Source organism: Macadamia integrifolia, chromosome 13, assembly GCF_013358625.1.
Source record: "Macadamia integrifolia cultivar HAES 741 chromosome 13, SCU_Mint_v3, whole genome shotgun sequence".
In the NCBI taxonomy this organism is placed as follows: Eukaryota; Viridiplantae; Streptophyta; class Magnoliopsida; order Proteales; family Proteaceae; genus Macadamia; species Macadamia integrifolia.
Window position 1 is genome coordinate 17953672 of NC_056569.1, and position 14470 is coordinate 17968141.

Below are 14470 nucleotides of genomic sequence, written 5' to 3' on the forward strand. Positions count from 1 at the left end.
TCAAGGATCCTCTTACGAATTCGGATTAGGGTAAAAGTTGGGGGCATACTCTATTTGATTGCAAGTAAAGATAAATAGATTCAATTTGGAAAGAAAAAAAGTCTTATAAATGATTGTATAATCAATTAAAAACTCGTATCATATCTGATGAATATACTGTTCAATGTAAAATATTTTTCTTTTCAAATCAAAAGAAATTGATTACAAAGTTAAGTAAAATTTAATCATCTAATTTGATATATTTTGAAATTAGGTATCCTAAGTAAACTTGGCCAAGCTGATCCGAACCCAATCCCTATATCTATCTTGCCCACACTCCTCACATTGTTAACCAACATTGTTAACCAGCATCAGAAGGTACCAAAGCCACGGCTTAGAAAAGCAACTCGGAGGAAGGGGATCCTCTTCGGAGTCTAGCATGCGCATCCAACATCAGGCTGCACCGGTGCCCACATAAGTGCAGCCCAGCCATTGGATGCACACTGGTCGCGCTGGAGAGGATCTGGGTCCCAACTTGAAAGTCCCCCATACACAGATCCAGGGCTCCAGAGGACCAGCGGTCACAGGACCAGTCATAGCCAAATTTAGACATACCGGGCATACTATAAGATCTTAACATGAGCCAACAACGAATTTAAAGACATGAGAGCATGTACCACAAAGTTTGTTATATATAAAAGGACACAAGGTCACACCCAGAAATATATATACATTCATGTGTTCATTTAAGGGCTAAACCTTCCACATGGACAGCCTCAACAGAAACCTCTAAAGTGTGAAAGGTTGGAAACAGGTTGACGTAAAAGAGTCATATTGTAGAGTTGTTTATGCCGCTTCTGCAAAGCCAACTCTCAGCTTTCCATAATCGAAGACGGTGTGGTAGCGGCCCATGAAGACATCTCCCAATATCCTGGATTTTAAAATCACCATCACCGTTAGTAGAATATTAAAAATAAAATAAAATTACTACTCATTGCCTGTGAATCATTCCCATTTCCTCATTGGTTAGAGATGGCAATATCTACCACTTGCTCCCTACACTCATTTTCAGTTCAACAAATTCATTGACAGATTTTAGCAAAGCCATCCATCAACACTGTGGCCGTGTTATGAACATGTGAGATAGGATTAAATAGGTAATTGAAGATGTAAGTACCAGAGAGGACCGCGAGGCGGTGGCACATCCAAAGCTGTGAATCCACTAATGCACTGAGCTGCAGTTCCCTCACCAACTTTGAGGACATACTGAAGACCAAAAACAAGAAAATATGAGCACAGTAGCATGATCACACATGCATTACAAACCACACATTCTTTCAGCCAACCAAATATATTTGAATTTCTTTCTTGAGTGAAAAAACAGAGTAACAGTTATGGGCCACACTTTTTTTTAAGACCATTCAAAATAACCTGAAAGACACTTCATCTTTTAACAAGTACAACATAACAAACAGATTGCAGGGTTCCAACAATAAAGTGGAACTCTATTAGTTCGAAAATAAAACTAATTGTGCCAAGATTGGCTATAATTTAGAATTCCCCTTTCAATGGTTTATGGACTGTAATTCCCCCTGAGCAAAAAGAAGTAAAAAAACAGCAGCAGACAAAAACAGATCCTTGAAGCTACTAATTATATAAAAGCAGACAGCTATTTCTTTTGTCAAATGGGTATTTAGGCCCAGTGAAAGTCCCCAGGAAGACGGGAAACTTGTAAGCTCAGGCCTCACACTGGGTTTACAAAGACTGGAACCATATAAGTTGTTGAATTTCATGGGTGACATCTCATTCTTTTTCACCTCAGTTATTTCTATTTTACTTTGTTTTACTCCAAGCCTAAAACAGATGCAGAACAGAAAATTATAAGGGATATAACCCAAAAGTTTCCTTTGGTCTCAAAGCAAGGCCACAGCTACTTAGAGCAGGATAGAAGTCAAACCACTTCAACATGCAGAGTGGTCATTCAATCATCCACTAGGAAGACGCAAGTTGATTTGATGCAACTTTGCCCTCATGACAACATGAGATGCACGGAAACAAGATAATTCATGGTATCAGTGTATGGTAAAAATCAATTGAAATAATTCCATTAAATTGACAGTAATATAGATGCATTTAAAAAAAATCATACCATGACTACCTACATTAATATAATTTAAAACAGTAAAATCAAAAGATAAAAAACAAAAATAATAAGAAAACATTTGATTACAAACTCAGTATGAAGTTGTACCTGCTCTGAAGTTAGTTCGAATGTTTTGCCACCAATGGTAAAAGAAACAGGAGGCATTGAAGAAAGATTATTACAGTCAACAGCTGATTCTCCCATTGGACTAGGCAACCGGTCACAAAGCTGCAATTACAGCATATGAAATCAGCCAGTCCGCAACTAAACAAGGAATTACTTGGTGAGATAATGCACCATTACTTCACCTCATTGACATAGTTCAATATATTATCCGCCGTCTCATTCTGCCTAATCCGATTCTGGATCCATACGACTGCCATTTCACAGGCAGAGCACATGGAATCACCCAAAACACCAGACGACTTGCCACCATTCTTCTCATCCACAACACTCTCAATGCCAGTACTGCAAGACAACATCCAGATGTCAAACTAATCAGTCACGTAAAAGGACTGACATATTCAACTAGACTTCTATAAATAATAGAATTTCAGCCAAATTTTGCTCAAACACAGTAAAACTCAACCTAGATCTAAATTTTCGACACAATAATTAAGAAGCTTTCAGCAGAAGTGTTGGAGTATATCAACGACTTCTACCAAAAACAACATTATCAAAACCCCAATCCCTTAACACACCATTAAATGGTAACACAATGTTTTTTCATATGTAATGAAGGACAAAGGTTAACCTCACCTGACACCTCGAGTTCCATCAAAAGTACACAAACCAATCTGGGAGCATACCTTCTTCGGATTCGTCTGTCAAATACATAAGAGGAAAGAAGATAATAGTTAACTTCCCTGGGGAATTCTGGAGGATAGCTTCACATGTATCACAAAGCCATAAGTTGGTTAACTTGAACAAGGAGAGAGGAAAAGGGAAACGAAACACTCGTATGCACCTCTGCTAATAATAACTTCAATATTGTCTCCCCATATTGAGCAACGACAGCCTTGCATTGCTGGCTAACAACCCCTGAGGCTCCAATTGCACGATTGATTTCAGCAATAATGGCCTACAAACAAAGGTAATACAGAAAATGGCAATCAAGCCCACACCTATGGTGTAAAAGGCGTCACATAATAAGCAGAGCCTTGCACATGTATTGTCTCAGTTTGCCACCGGTTAGTGTAAATATGCAAGTATGTATAAGTGTAAAGCTAAGATATGGAAGTGGCCATCCATGAAAAGCATAGCTCTTCCCCTAAAGATAACACTGGACTTTAATTATGCTTCATATAATGTTTTAACCTTCCTACAACAACAACAACAAAATTTAATCAGTTGAAACTGATTCCCTGTTTTCATACACTACAAGTTTGGTTTCAATTTAATCGAATTTCAAGTTAAGCGTGTCAATTTAGAACCGAAACTGGATGTTTAAAACCGAATAGAACCAAAATAAATTGGTTCAGTTTTGATTTTAAAATCTGGAATATTTTCTCTATTCGGTTTCAGTTTCATGATTAAAACCGTTGAACCGAACCGAATTACCTATTTTCAAACTGAATAAATCATATTGTTTTTTAATGCTTTAATCAATGTGGATGCTAAATTCTATTCCTTTCTAATGTTTGGAAAAAGTTTGGTGGATTATGACCCTAACAAGTAAGGAGGTTTTTGTCGGTGAATATATAAAAAGTTGGCCCAAACACCAAATATAGGGCCCAAACTGAATACAAACCAGGTCAAAACCAAACAGTGAACTAAATATGAAACCAAATAAAGAACTGAATAAAAACCGAACTATCTTCTGGTTTGGAAAATATTCTCTTATTCAGTTCGGATTGGTTGGTTTCCACATGTTGTATCTTGAACCGAACCAATTGACACACTTATTTCATATTCTGTTTTCTATATCTGGTCTCAGATTTCTGACTATCATTAGACATGCTATCTGCCATTGAAATCAATCTCTAATCTGGTTTGCCACTGAAATCAATCTCTAATCTAGTTTTCTATAACCTTCCATCAATTCTCAGATAAGGAAATTCCTTCTTCGAGTAGGGGAACTTCAGATCCTAAAGACCTGAGCATTGAATCAAACCTGATTTCTGATACAACATTCTCCCATCCAATTAGGACCTTTGACCAGAATTTGCCTGAATCTGACCCTTAATTCTCTGTTATTAAAATTCCTTGAACATCTGTTTTAGTCCTTACATGTGATACTGTCGCAAGCTAATCTCCCACCGGATCTCACTAGTGCAAGATTAGCACTGATTAGTGTTACATAATATAATCTAAAATTATGAGTCAGAAAAGATGATCCTACTAACATCTTTTGCCAACCAAACCTGCTCACATCTTTTGAAAAGAGAAAATTCTCTATTGAACTTCTCCCCTTATCATTTGCCATATAAAACCTAGCTTTTGAAAATTGAATTGACAAGAAAAATGATAGAAGATTATCCATTTTAATTTCTTCACATTTACGCATCTTCAATAATATCTTTGTTTCATTCTAATATGAATGCCAAAAAAAAAAAAAACAACATTTGAATAAATGGCAATTGAAAAACAAAATGATGGGGAGGAATAGGTGAAACAATGACATGATGTTGTAGACACCAAATTTTGTCACCCCCCGGCAATGATGACAATATGAAGAATTACATGTTGGACATTTTAGACTTGGAGAATTTTCAAGCTTAGAGTAGAAAATGACCATTTTTCCCCTATAAACTTTCAAGAGAAAATGTTTTCAAAAATTGGAATTTGATGTTGTGGATTATTGTCGTTTGTCCCCTCAAGTTGGACATTACACTTTGATGCGAGAACTATGCGAATCGATGCCCGATTCTCTCTTTCATTATATGATCCAGGTCCCTACTTTATGCATATTTTCGTAAAGGTTCCCAGTCGAGACCACAATCGTGTCTCACATCATTGGATAGTGCTCGGATTGAGCTTTCTAACGACATATTACACATCGAATTATGACTAACGGTTTGAAAGATATGACCCCCGAAAGTTGACTCCAAAGTTCGATATCAGATTCCATTCCGAGCAATCAAGGAATGCCACATAGCGCCCAAACCCCTTTGTCCAAAAGCAAGCCTCTTTGGACAATTCTCTCCAGTTTTTTAGTCCCACATCGGAAATAAGAGAGAATTGTCTCAGGTCCCAAGGCTATAAGTATAGCTCTTCCTCTCTTCCAAAAGGGAGGGAGAGAAAAATTGGGGATTTGGGAGAAAGGATGGCCCCATCAAGGTTTTGGCTAACTTCTTCCCTCTAAAATCAAATATTCTCCAAGTCTAAAAGTTTAACACATTAATCATTCCTTGAGCCGGGAGATCTAGTCCGGTTCAGTTCGATTTGGGACTTGAAGCACAATAGTTATCTTCCCTTGTTTCTTGATTAAAACTGGGTTTAAAGTATTTTTCTTCTCCTAATTGCAATTTAGAACTAGTTTATCTAATTTAATAGTTTAGGTTCTAATTTATTAATAATTGTTTCATTTAGATTAATTAGGTTTAATTAGTTTCAATTTGGTTTAATATGGTTTATTAGATATAAATTGGTTTATTTCGATTCAATTAAGTGTACTTAGGTTTAATTGGTTGATTTAGATTAATTGGGTTTAGTATGGTTTATTCAATGTGAATTGATTGATTCCGATTCAATTGGGTTTATTTTGTCTTAACTGGGTTCAACATAGTTTGATTTGGGTCATTGGGTCTAATCCATTGGTTTTACGAATTCGGTTTTTCTCATTTTAATTTGTTTTGTTTTCGCTTATTATTATATTTTGATTCAATTAATCGGTTTTATTTGTGGCTTAATATACTCACTTAATATGTATGTTTGATTTGATTTATTTTTGGTTTTTTGTTCTTTAGACATGAACCCTTAGATTAGGATCTCAAGCCCTAATCTCTTCTCCCATCTCTTCTTCCTTTCTTTCTTCTTTTCCTTGTAGCAGAAAATCAGCCGCCTTCCTCCTCTTCTTCTCCTTCTCTTCTCCATGGCTGAAACCTGCAACTTCTTCTTCTTCTTCTTCTTTCTTCTTCTCCTTTCTCCTTTATCCTTTCTCCTTTCTCCTTTCTCCTTTCTCCTTTCTCCTTTCTCCTTTCTCCTTTCTCTCTTCTTCTTTCTCATTTCCAAACCAGCAGCCATCGTGGTAGAAAACCTTTCACTTCTCAGCCACCTCCCTTCTCTAGTCTTCTTCCTCTTTCATTTCCCTTTTCTTCTTGCTGAAACCCGACCTGAAACCCATTCTTTTCCATCAGCCTCTTCTTCCTTAAACCATACTTATTCTTCTTCTTCTTCCATGGCCGACATCACTCACCTTCTCCTTTCTCATTTCCGAACCAGCAACCGTCGGTGGTAGTAATTCATTCATTTCTCAGTTCTCTTCTCTTCTTCTTCTTTTCCATGTGGCTGAAAACATTCCAACAACCTTCTTTCTCCTTCGTGGCCTATCATTATGTGATCTCTGATCTTTGTTTATGTGTTTCATTAATCCCTTTTTATTGCTCTTTAAGTTCTTGTTTTCTTCTATTATTTTTTTTTATGCACTATTTCAGGTTTGAGTTAAGAGTGTTTTCAAAGCATACATATCTAAACTTCATTCCCTGTTTTCTAAGAGAATATCTATTAGATTAGGTTGAATTTTGATTATGTCATTCCCCGTCCTAATTACTTTAATCTAAATTGAACCGGAATCAATCAATTCACATTTAATAAACCATACTAAACCTAATTAATCTAAATTAACTAATTAAACCTAAATACACCTAACTGAATCGAAATAAACCAATTTATATCTAATAAACCACATTAAAAAAAATTGAAACTAATTAAACCTAATTAATCTAAATGAAACAATTATTAATAAATTAAAACTTAATCTATTAAATTAGACAAACTAGTTCTAAATTGCAATTAGGAGAAGAAAAATACCTTAAACCTGGATTTAATCAAGAAATAAGGAGAGATAACCCCTGTGCTTCAAGCCCCAAATTGAACCGAACCGGACTAGATCTCACGGCTCAAGGAATGATTAATGTGTTAAACTTTTAGACTTGGAGAATATTTGATTTTGGAGGGAAGAAGTTAACCAAAACCTTGATGAGGCCATCCTTTTTCCCAAATTCCCAATTTTTCTCCCCCTCCCTCTTGAAAGAGAGGAAATGCTATATTTATAGCCTTGGAACCTGAAACAATTCTCTCTTATTTCCGATGTGGGACTAAAAAACTAGAGAGAATTGTCCAAAAATGTTTGCTTTTGGACAAAGGGGTTTGGACGCCATGTGGCACTCCTTGGTTGCTCGGAATGGAATCTGATACCGAACTTTGGAGTCAACTTTCGGGAGTTATATCTTTCAAACCGTTAGTCAGAATTCGACGTGTAATATGTCGTTAGAAAGCTCAATCTGAGCACTATCAAATGATGTGAGACACGATTGTGGTCTCGACCAAGATCCTTTACGAAAATATGCATAAAGTAGCGACCCGGATCATATAATGAAAGAGAGAATCGGGCGTCGATTCGCATAGTTCTCGCATCAAAGTGTAATGTCCGACTTGAGGGGACAAACGACAATAATCCACAACATCATATTCCAATTTTTGAAAACATTTTCTCTTGAAAGTTTATAGAGGAAAAATGGTCATTTTCTACTCTAAGCTTGAAAATTCTCCAAGTCTAAAATGTCCAAAATGTAATTTTTCATATTGTCATCATTGCCGGGGGGTGACAAAATTCGTTGTCTAAAGATGTCTGTAGGATAGTTGTCTCTGTCACACCTAGGCCTAGAGGCTCTTTCTTGGGTTCAAGGTGAAAACACACCTTATTAAAACTTCAAGAGTTTACGTTGATTTATGTTTATTGTTTTGGTTCTTGATAAATATGCTTATATTATATCTTATGATTTATTTATCATATGTTAATTTGCTCAAATTAGGTTGATATTAGCATAATTATATCATACTGCATTGATATGGATTCTATGTTGTATATAAATATAATCTATTAAAATTACCATTGCTCTATTACATAAAGTCATATATTGTTTCCTCGGGCCCCTCCAATGCCTTGGGTTGCCTAGTCTCTATGACAACCATGGTCTACAACGTTCAAACTTAAATTAGAATGGAGCACAAGAGATCTCCCAGCAATTCAGCACCGGTCCAGTGCAGTCTAACATTATGCACCCATCTGTCAAGAAAGCCAATTGTCGGCTTTAAAATACTTCATTCCTGTCAAGGCTCAAGTCAAGTGATTCCCTTGCAGATGAGATGGTAAGAAGCAAATGCATAGAGGCATACCCTATATAGGACTTACACTCCAGTGAGAATCACTTCTTTGCTAGGGTGGCCTTTTGGAAAAATACTTGTTTTATGTTTTAGGTGTTTCTTTCTGTGATGTGTATTCAGAGTTTCAACTGTGCTTTTTGTATCTGCACTTCTCTTTTGAAATCTGACATGAAGTGACTGTCTTCGTGACAAGACAAACATTCTTAGAAACCCCATTTTAGGTTAAGGTGTGACACCTCTCAGGACTGTAGTTTTCCACGCAATGATAGCTTAGGCCACAAGCACCAGCTGCACGTATGCTGGATTGGTAACAATTTTGAACGAAAATGGAACTATGCTAACACATACGTAGTCCAAAAGACTTATACATACCGTTGGACCAGCCAACAAAGATGTTCCAGAATCAGCAATTGCCGAACAACCACCAGCACAGAATCCTGTAAACCAGTAAAGTTAATCAAGATCACATGAAAAGTAGTAGGACACACAGAGGACACAGTTTGATATCAGATTCTCCTACTCAGAACAATGCCAATTGGGATGCAATCCTAGCCATCATAGACTAATCTTTAAATACTCAAGAGGCCTTCTTCGTTTCTTGTCCTAATGTCTTTTTCAGCTTGTGGGCAGGGTGCACCATTTGTTCTTTTATAATAAAATATATAATTATCCACCACACACACACACACACACACACATGCACAATCATCATCATCATCATCATCATCATATATATATAAGAGAGAGAGAGAGAGAGAGAGAGAGAGAGAGAGAGAGAGATGTTCATCGAATACAAAGGAAAACAGGAGTTTTTGTCGATTACCAGTTGATTTTCCGTCAACAAGGACATCGCCCATGTCAAACTGAGGAAAGTTGTAAACACTTAGATTAGAAAATTAAGAGGAAACGGACATGTAAATTTCATTACTTGGCATAGATGGATAATCTACCTGCCAATAGCCTTTCTGAGTCACAGGTACATATGTGTGTTCACCCTTGTAATGATTAGGATCAACCCCTCCAAACACAATTTCACCCCCTTCTTCTTCTTGTGTGTTTCGATTAATCCAAAATGAGAAAACAGGTTCCTTAACAAGCCCTTGATCAACCATGTTGTACCTAATCCATTTGTAGTTTGTCAGCTCAAAATCAACATCACCAAATTCACTTAATCAAAACGATATGGTGCCGCAAATATATTTCTAAGATGAAGCTTAAAAAAGAGAACAAACTCATTGACAAAAAATCATGATCAGACGACGCACTCAATTGTCAAGCATCACACATTAGATAGCAAAGAGAACACCAGCATACCAGACAGGGACAGCACCCCCAACAGATATCTCTTTAAATCCAAGTCCAAGTATGCCATCAAACTTGGCTACCAGAAATGTGACACTCGGCTCCCTAGTTGCCTCGATAAACTCCTGGCAAAGAATCACATGTAAGAGAATACCAGAGTAAACAAAACACTAAAGAAACTAATAGCTTGGGCATCATATGAAAATTTTCTAGAACTTACCTGATCTTTGACCACAAGGTCACCAACCACGACATTGTCTTGGCTAAAGAAACCAGAAATAGCTCCAGTCCCATACTGAATCTCAGCCGGTTTCCCTGAGTGATGGATAAGAACATATTTTTTCATAATATGTTCTTCAAGAGTACTCTAACGCTATAGAAGAAAATCTAGGTGAAAGGGATGTGTGAGGATAAGAGGGAATTGAACTTCAGATGCACACCCAAAATATATATATATATATATATATATATATATAATTTTTGGTAAGTGAAATGGAAAGGTTGGAAAATTTACTGAGACAGGTATCCGAAAATAGAGAGAACACTTACTTTGAATAATAAACAAGAAAGCTAATAGAAAGAAGAAATAATGCCATAGAAAAGGCTTCCAATATGGTCATAGATAGGCAAGAGCATCTATGGCTACAAGACTACATCATGAAGAAGGAACAAAACAACATAGTGGGTACCTCATAATATCATCAGCTAAAGAAAAAAAAAAAATTCACATTTTTTCCACCAAGAAAGGACCCAGATAACCATAATTATAGTGATTTATTCATGCTTCCCCAACAATTCACATAATAATTGAGTCCAAGCCTCACAAGCTAAAAAAATATGCTTACGGCTATCAATATGAATAATAGAACCTGCATAGGTGCGTGGATGGAGTAAGGGAGAAGAACAAACCATTCTTCTCATAGGTACTTGACTGACTTGATTTGTACTTGGAATGGAAATAGCAAGCAACCTAAGCACAAACACGAAATCATGAAAATTTCTTCTTCCCAACCAAAATCAAAGGTTACCAAACTTTCAAAAGATAGAAACAGTGTGAAGTTCCAAACAACAAGACAGAAAATTAAAACCCACCGAGAAGTAGCACTTGGCAGAGGGCACCCACAAATTTGAACTTCCAGTGTCAAATATCACAGTGAACTTTTGAGGGGGAGTCCCAACACCAATCTCCCCAAAATACTGAGCATCCATGTAATTCTTTAACGCAACTATGTCAGTGCCCTCGGAGTCTCCAAGGTTACCGCGGAGGTGATATTTCCTGATTGAAGCCCTCAAAGAGTTCCCCTCTTCAGATTCAATCCGTGCAGCAACCCGGTTATTTGGATCCAATGTCCTTTTCTTCAGTCCGATCCTAATCAATCCATCTTGAGAAGCAGAAAAGACCAGAGGGAACAACAAAACAAACGACAGGAATATAGAAACCACGATTGCTTTGCATTTGGTTCCCATGTTGACCTGTTAATCCACAATCATCAATGTCATTGTTTAACGAACATCAAACCGATATTCAACAGAGTAAAATCATTAGCGAAAAACGTAAAAACCGAACTCCATAAACTATAAAATGAATTTCCATTTTTGCACACCGATCAAAAATTAAGAACCGTAACATAAGAAGAAAATCATGCGCTGCTACTCCATAGAAGACTAAAATTCTTTGCTAGAAACAGATACCAAGGAAAGAAAGCAGTTGGACATCAATCCACAACGAAAAACATAACTATGCGAAGGGAAGTGAAGATCATCGTACATTCTTATACGGTAACCGATCAAATCCACAGGAAAAAGAAAACTGAGAATAACAGATTAACTGGAGAAACCGTCACTTACCTATCGGAAGATCAGATTTGCAGAGCTGCAGATGAGAACGAAGAGAGAAGAAAAGGGAGAAATGGCGAGAAAGAGAAGGATGAAGCGAGAGACGAAAAAGAAAGGGATAAATAGGAAGAGAGAAACTGAAATGTTACCTTTTCAGAGACAAGTGCCTCTCGGCGCAGCTAGCTACCAGTCTTCTTCACACTCACACAGTCGATTCACGCGAAATTAGCCGTTGGATTCCTTAGTCAACCTGTTTTACACCGTCGATGACTAACTAAATCCTAGCTGTGACACGCCTACAGTTCTATCCCACCACCTCCTTCACGAGGTTCTTATTTCAGTGAGAGTTATATTTTAGAGCAATTTACATCCCCTCCCCTGTACTTTGTTCTTATTACTTCTCTCTTCCTTATGTTTTTAGATTTTACATCCACCTCCCTTGTCAGATTACATTGTTTAGGGGTGTCAATCCTGAGCATGCATCGGTAGGCCCGACCAAGCCCAACTTGCTTAAGGCCTGACCTGAATCGACCCATTTAATTTCAGCCTGACACGTTTATTAAACGGGCGTTCACGGTACAGGCCACTAGCTCGTCGGGAGCCTGATCGGCCTGACTCACTTAAGAAGCCCGCTAGAACCGACTTATTTAGCTCGACCGGTCCGACCCCCTTAAAAAATGCCTAAATACCTATTTGACCACTAATACTACAAAATATGAGTAAAAAATATATAGGACTAAAATATCCACATTCTAAATGTGACATTCAATTGTTAAAGTTAGTGTAATTCTTGCAACTTATATTATATTTTAAAGACATGATTCCCTTGGATATATGTATATATAGATCTTGCTAAATGGGACATTCAATTGTTATCAATTGTTCAATTATTAAAGACATGATTCCCTTGGTTCCAGAATTGTGAATGTTATTCTCTAGTAGTTTTAAAACCAATAGTTTAACCCCTTTAAAAAATGATATTAGGGTAGGCAAGTTTAGAGCCCGTTTAGAATTAAATAGGCTCATAGCCCGTTTAAGGCCTGTTTAAGGTAGCCTGACATCTACTGGCCCGATTACAAACCGTACCATACCCCCCAAATCTAGGCCCATTTAAGTAAATGGGGTGTTTACAGTGCAAGGATTTCACACTGCTAGACCTGATTGGCCCGATCAAGGCCGTCCCAGCTCAACCGATTGACACCCCTAACATTGTTAGTGTGGTGTTAGTTTTGAATTGTAAAAGACAATTTTGACCTTTTGTAATTCAACCATAAATTAAATACTTAATTTACCCCTATGTTTTCTCTCAAACCACTTCCCCCAAATTGAAAGGACAATATAGGGTAGTGAAAACCTAACGTTTGTGAATAAGGTCTTTACCATCTCCGACCAAGATGACGGCGATGCCAATAGTGAGTGCTCATTAATTATACTCCTTGATTCCAGCATAAAAACAAGGGAATGGATTTTTTTAATAACAAAAGAGGAACCCAGAGGCAGGACTTGTAATCGACAAGGGCATAAGGGTTCAAGACACCACCGCAACGATTACAGGTGAGAGGATCATAATGGAGAAGAGGGAGCTCATTGAATTGCATCCATGGAACACATGATAGCTCAAAGGGATCGCTAGAGCTGAAGCTTTGGATTTGGAAGCCAATCACACAGTCCATGAGCAACAAAGGCCTTTGATTGCCTCTAATTCAATGAAATCCATCAATATTAAACAGCAGATCAAAAAACACAAAATCTACCCCCAATAAAAAATATAAAAAAGCTACATGGTTCTCACTAGTCGAGCTTGTGGAGGAGAAGAATTGAATTGAAGGAAAGAAAATAAAACATGAGAGAAAAGGAGAGAAAATGACAAGAAAGGAAGGCCGTGTAATAGAGTTTCACTTTCTTTCGAAACAACAATCATCTCTCTGTTTCTCTCGTTTGAAACTTTGCTAAAAGTGAAGGTGGAATGTTCTTTCACCAAGCATTTGGTGATTAGCTGATAAACCACCATAGGCTTGGCTTGACATCAGCATGAATTTAAATCTCACAGATCTCCGGATGAGTTTCCATTGATGAAAGGGAACGAAACTCTCAAGGGATATTTTTAAGGGTAAAAATGTAAAATCGCACTATAAGAGGGTAATATGGGTATTATAAAAATAGTGGATAAATTTAACGGTACAAACTTAACGGAGTTGGTCTATTAGTAAAATCTAACATACAACAAGGGCGATGGATGTAATTTTTAAAAATATAAGGAAAGGAATATAATAAGAATAAAATACAGAGGAAGGATGTAAATTGCTCTATATTTTATCCTCAGAAGCCTTAACATCGAAGGAAAGGATCTTCCCCAACTCCCCGGGCCCACAGGCCCCACACCGCAAAAAAAAAAAACCTAATTCTTAGATTTTGGAATCTTTTGAAAAAAATTCGTGACGTGGTACCCAAAATCAAAATAAAACTGATACCTACGAAAGAGAAATGTTATGCTGTGTTAAGTAGTATGATTTTGTGGGAACCACTAGTCTATGTTAGCACCGTTGGATGAACATGAGGAACCATCTAAAGGGCCTAGGTAGACGGAGAACGTTCTCTTTAGCTACACTCAAGCATATGTCTTATATAGTCCATTGCGTTATAAGTGACCCATTACTTTTTTGGTATTTTTGGTAAGAAACTGACCCTCACGTGTCCACTAAGGGTGGACTTATGTTAACTCACACGCTACACATCCTGTACCTTTCAGTCACTTCTAAATTTTAAGTTGGGAAAAGGATCTCTGAGCCGGGTCCGGTAGTAGGGTGTCACTCTTTCGGGTCGGTTTGGTTTTGATTTAATTTAATTTTATTGATTTCGGTGTGAGAATGGGTGAATCCAAAA

At 37.2% G+C, this 14470-nt stretch overlaps 1 protein-coding gene across 1 annotated transcript; it reads right to left on the reverse strand.

The window, feature by feature from the left end:
- Window positions 1-653: 653 nt before the first annotated feature.
- Window positions 654-11759, reverse strand: LOC122059549 (aspartic proteinase-like). Its single transcript, XM_042622388.1, has 14 exons — window positions 11600-11759; window positions 10844-11224; window positions 10661-10721; window positions 9972-10066; window positions 9764-9876; window positions 9400-9568; window positions 9273-9312; window positions 8822-8886; window positions 3090-3203; window positions 2882-2946; window positions 2431-2590; window positions 2231-2350; window positions 1157-1245; window positions 654-910 (listed from the first exon to the last, which is right to left on the reverse strand). Exons 2-14 carry the CDS (start codon window positions 11216-11218, stop codon window positions 826-828), a joined length of 1551 nt encoding a protein of 516 aa, XP_042478322.1. The 5' UTR covers window positions 11219-11224; window positions 11600-11759; the 3' UTR covers window positions 654-825.
- Window positions 11760-14470: the final 2711 nt, after the last annotated feature.

Coding starts and splice junctions, on each gene's coding strand:
- LOC122059549 (XM_042622388.1), bottom strand. CDS start 11,218: ATGGGAACCAAATGCAAAGCAATCGTGGTTTCTATATTCCTGTCGTTT. Junction 10,067..10,660: donor AAGTACCTATGAGAAGAATG/GTTTGTTCTTCT, acceptor TCCATCACTCAG/GGAAACCGGCTGAGATTCAG. Junction 2,351..2,430: donor TATTGAACTATGTCAATGAG/GTGAAGTAATGG, acceptor CTGTAATTGCAG/CTTTGTGACCGGTTGCCTAG.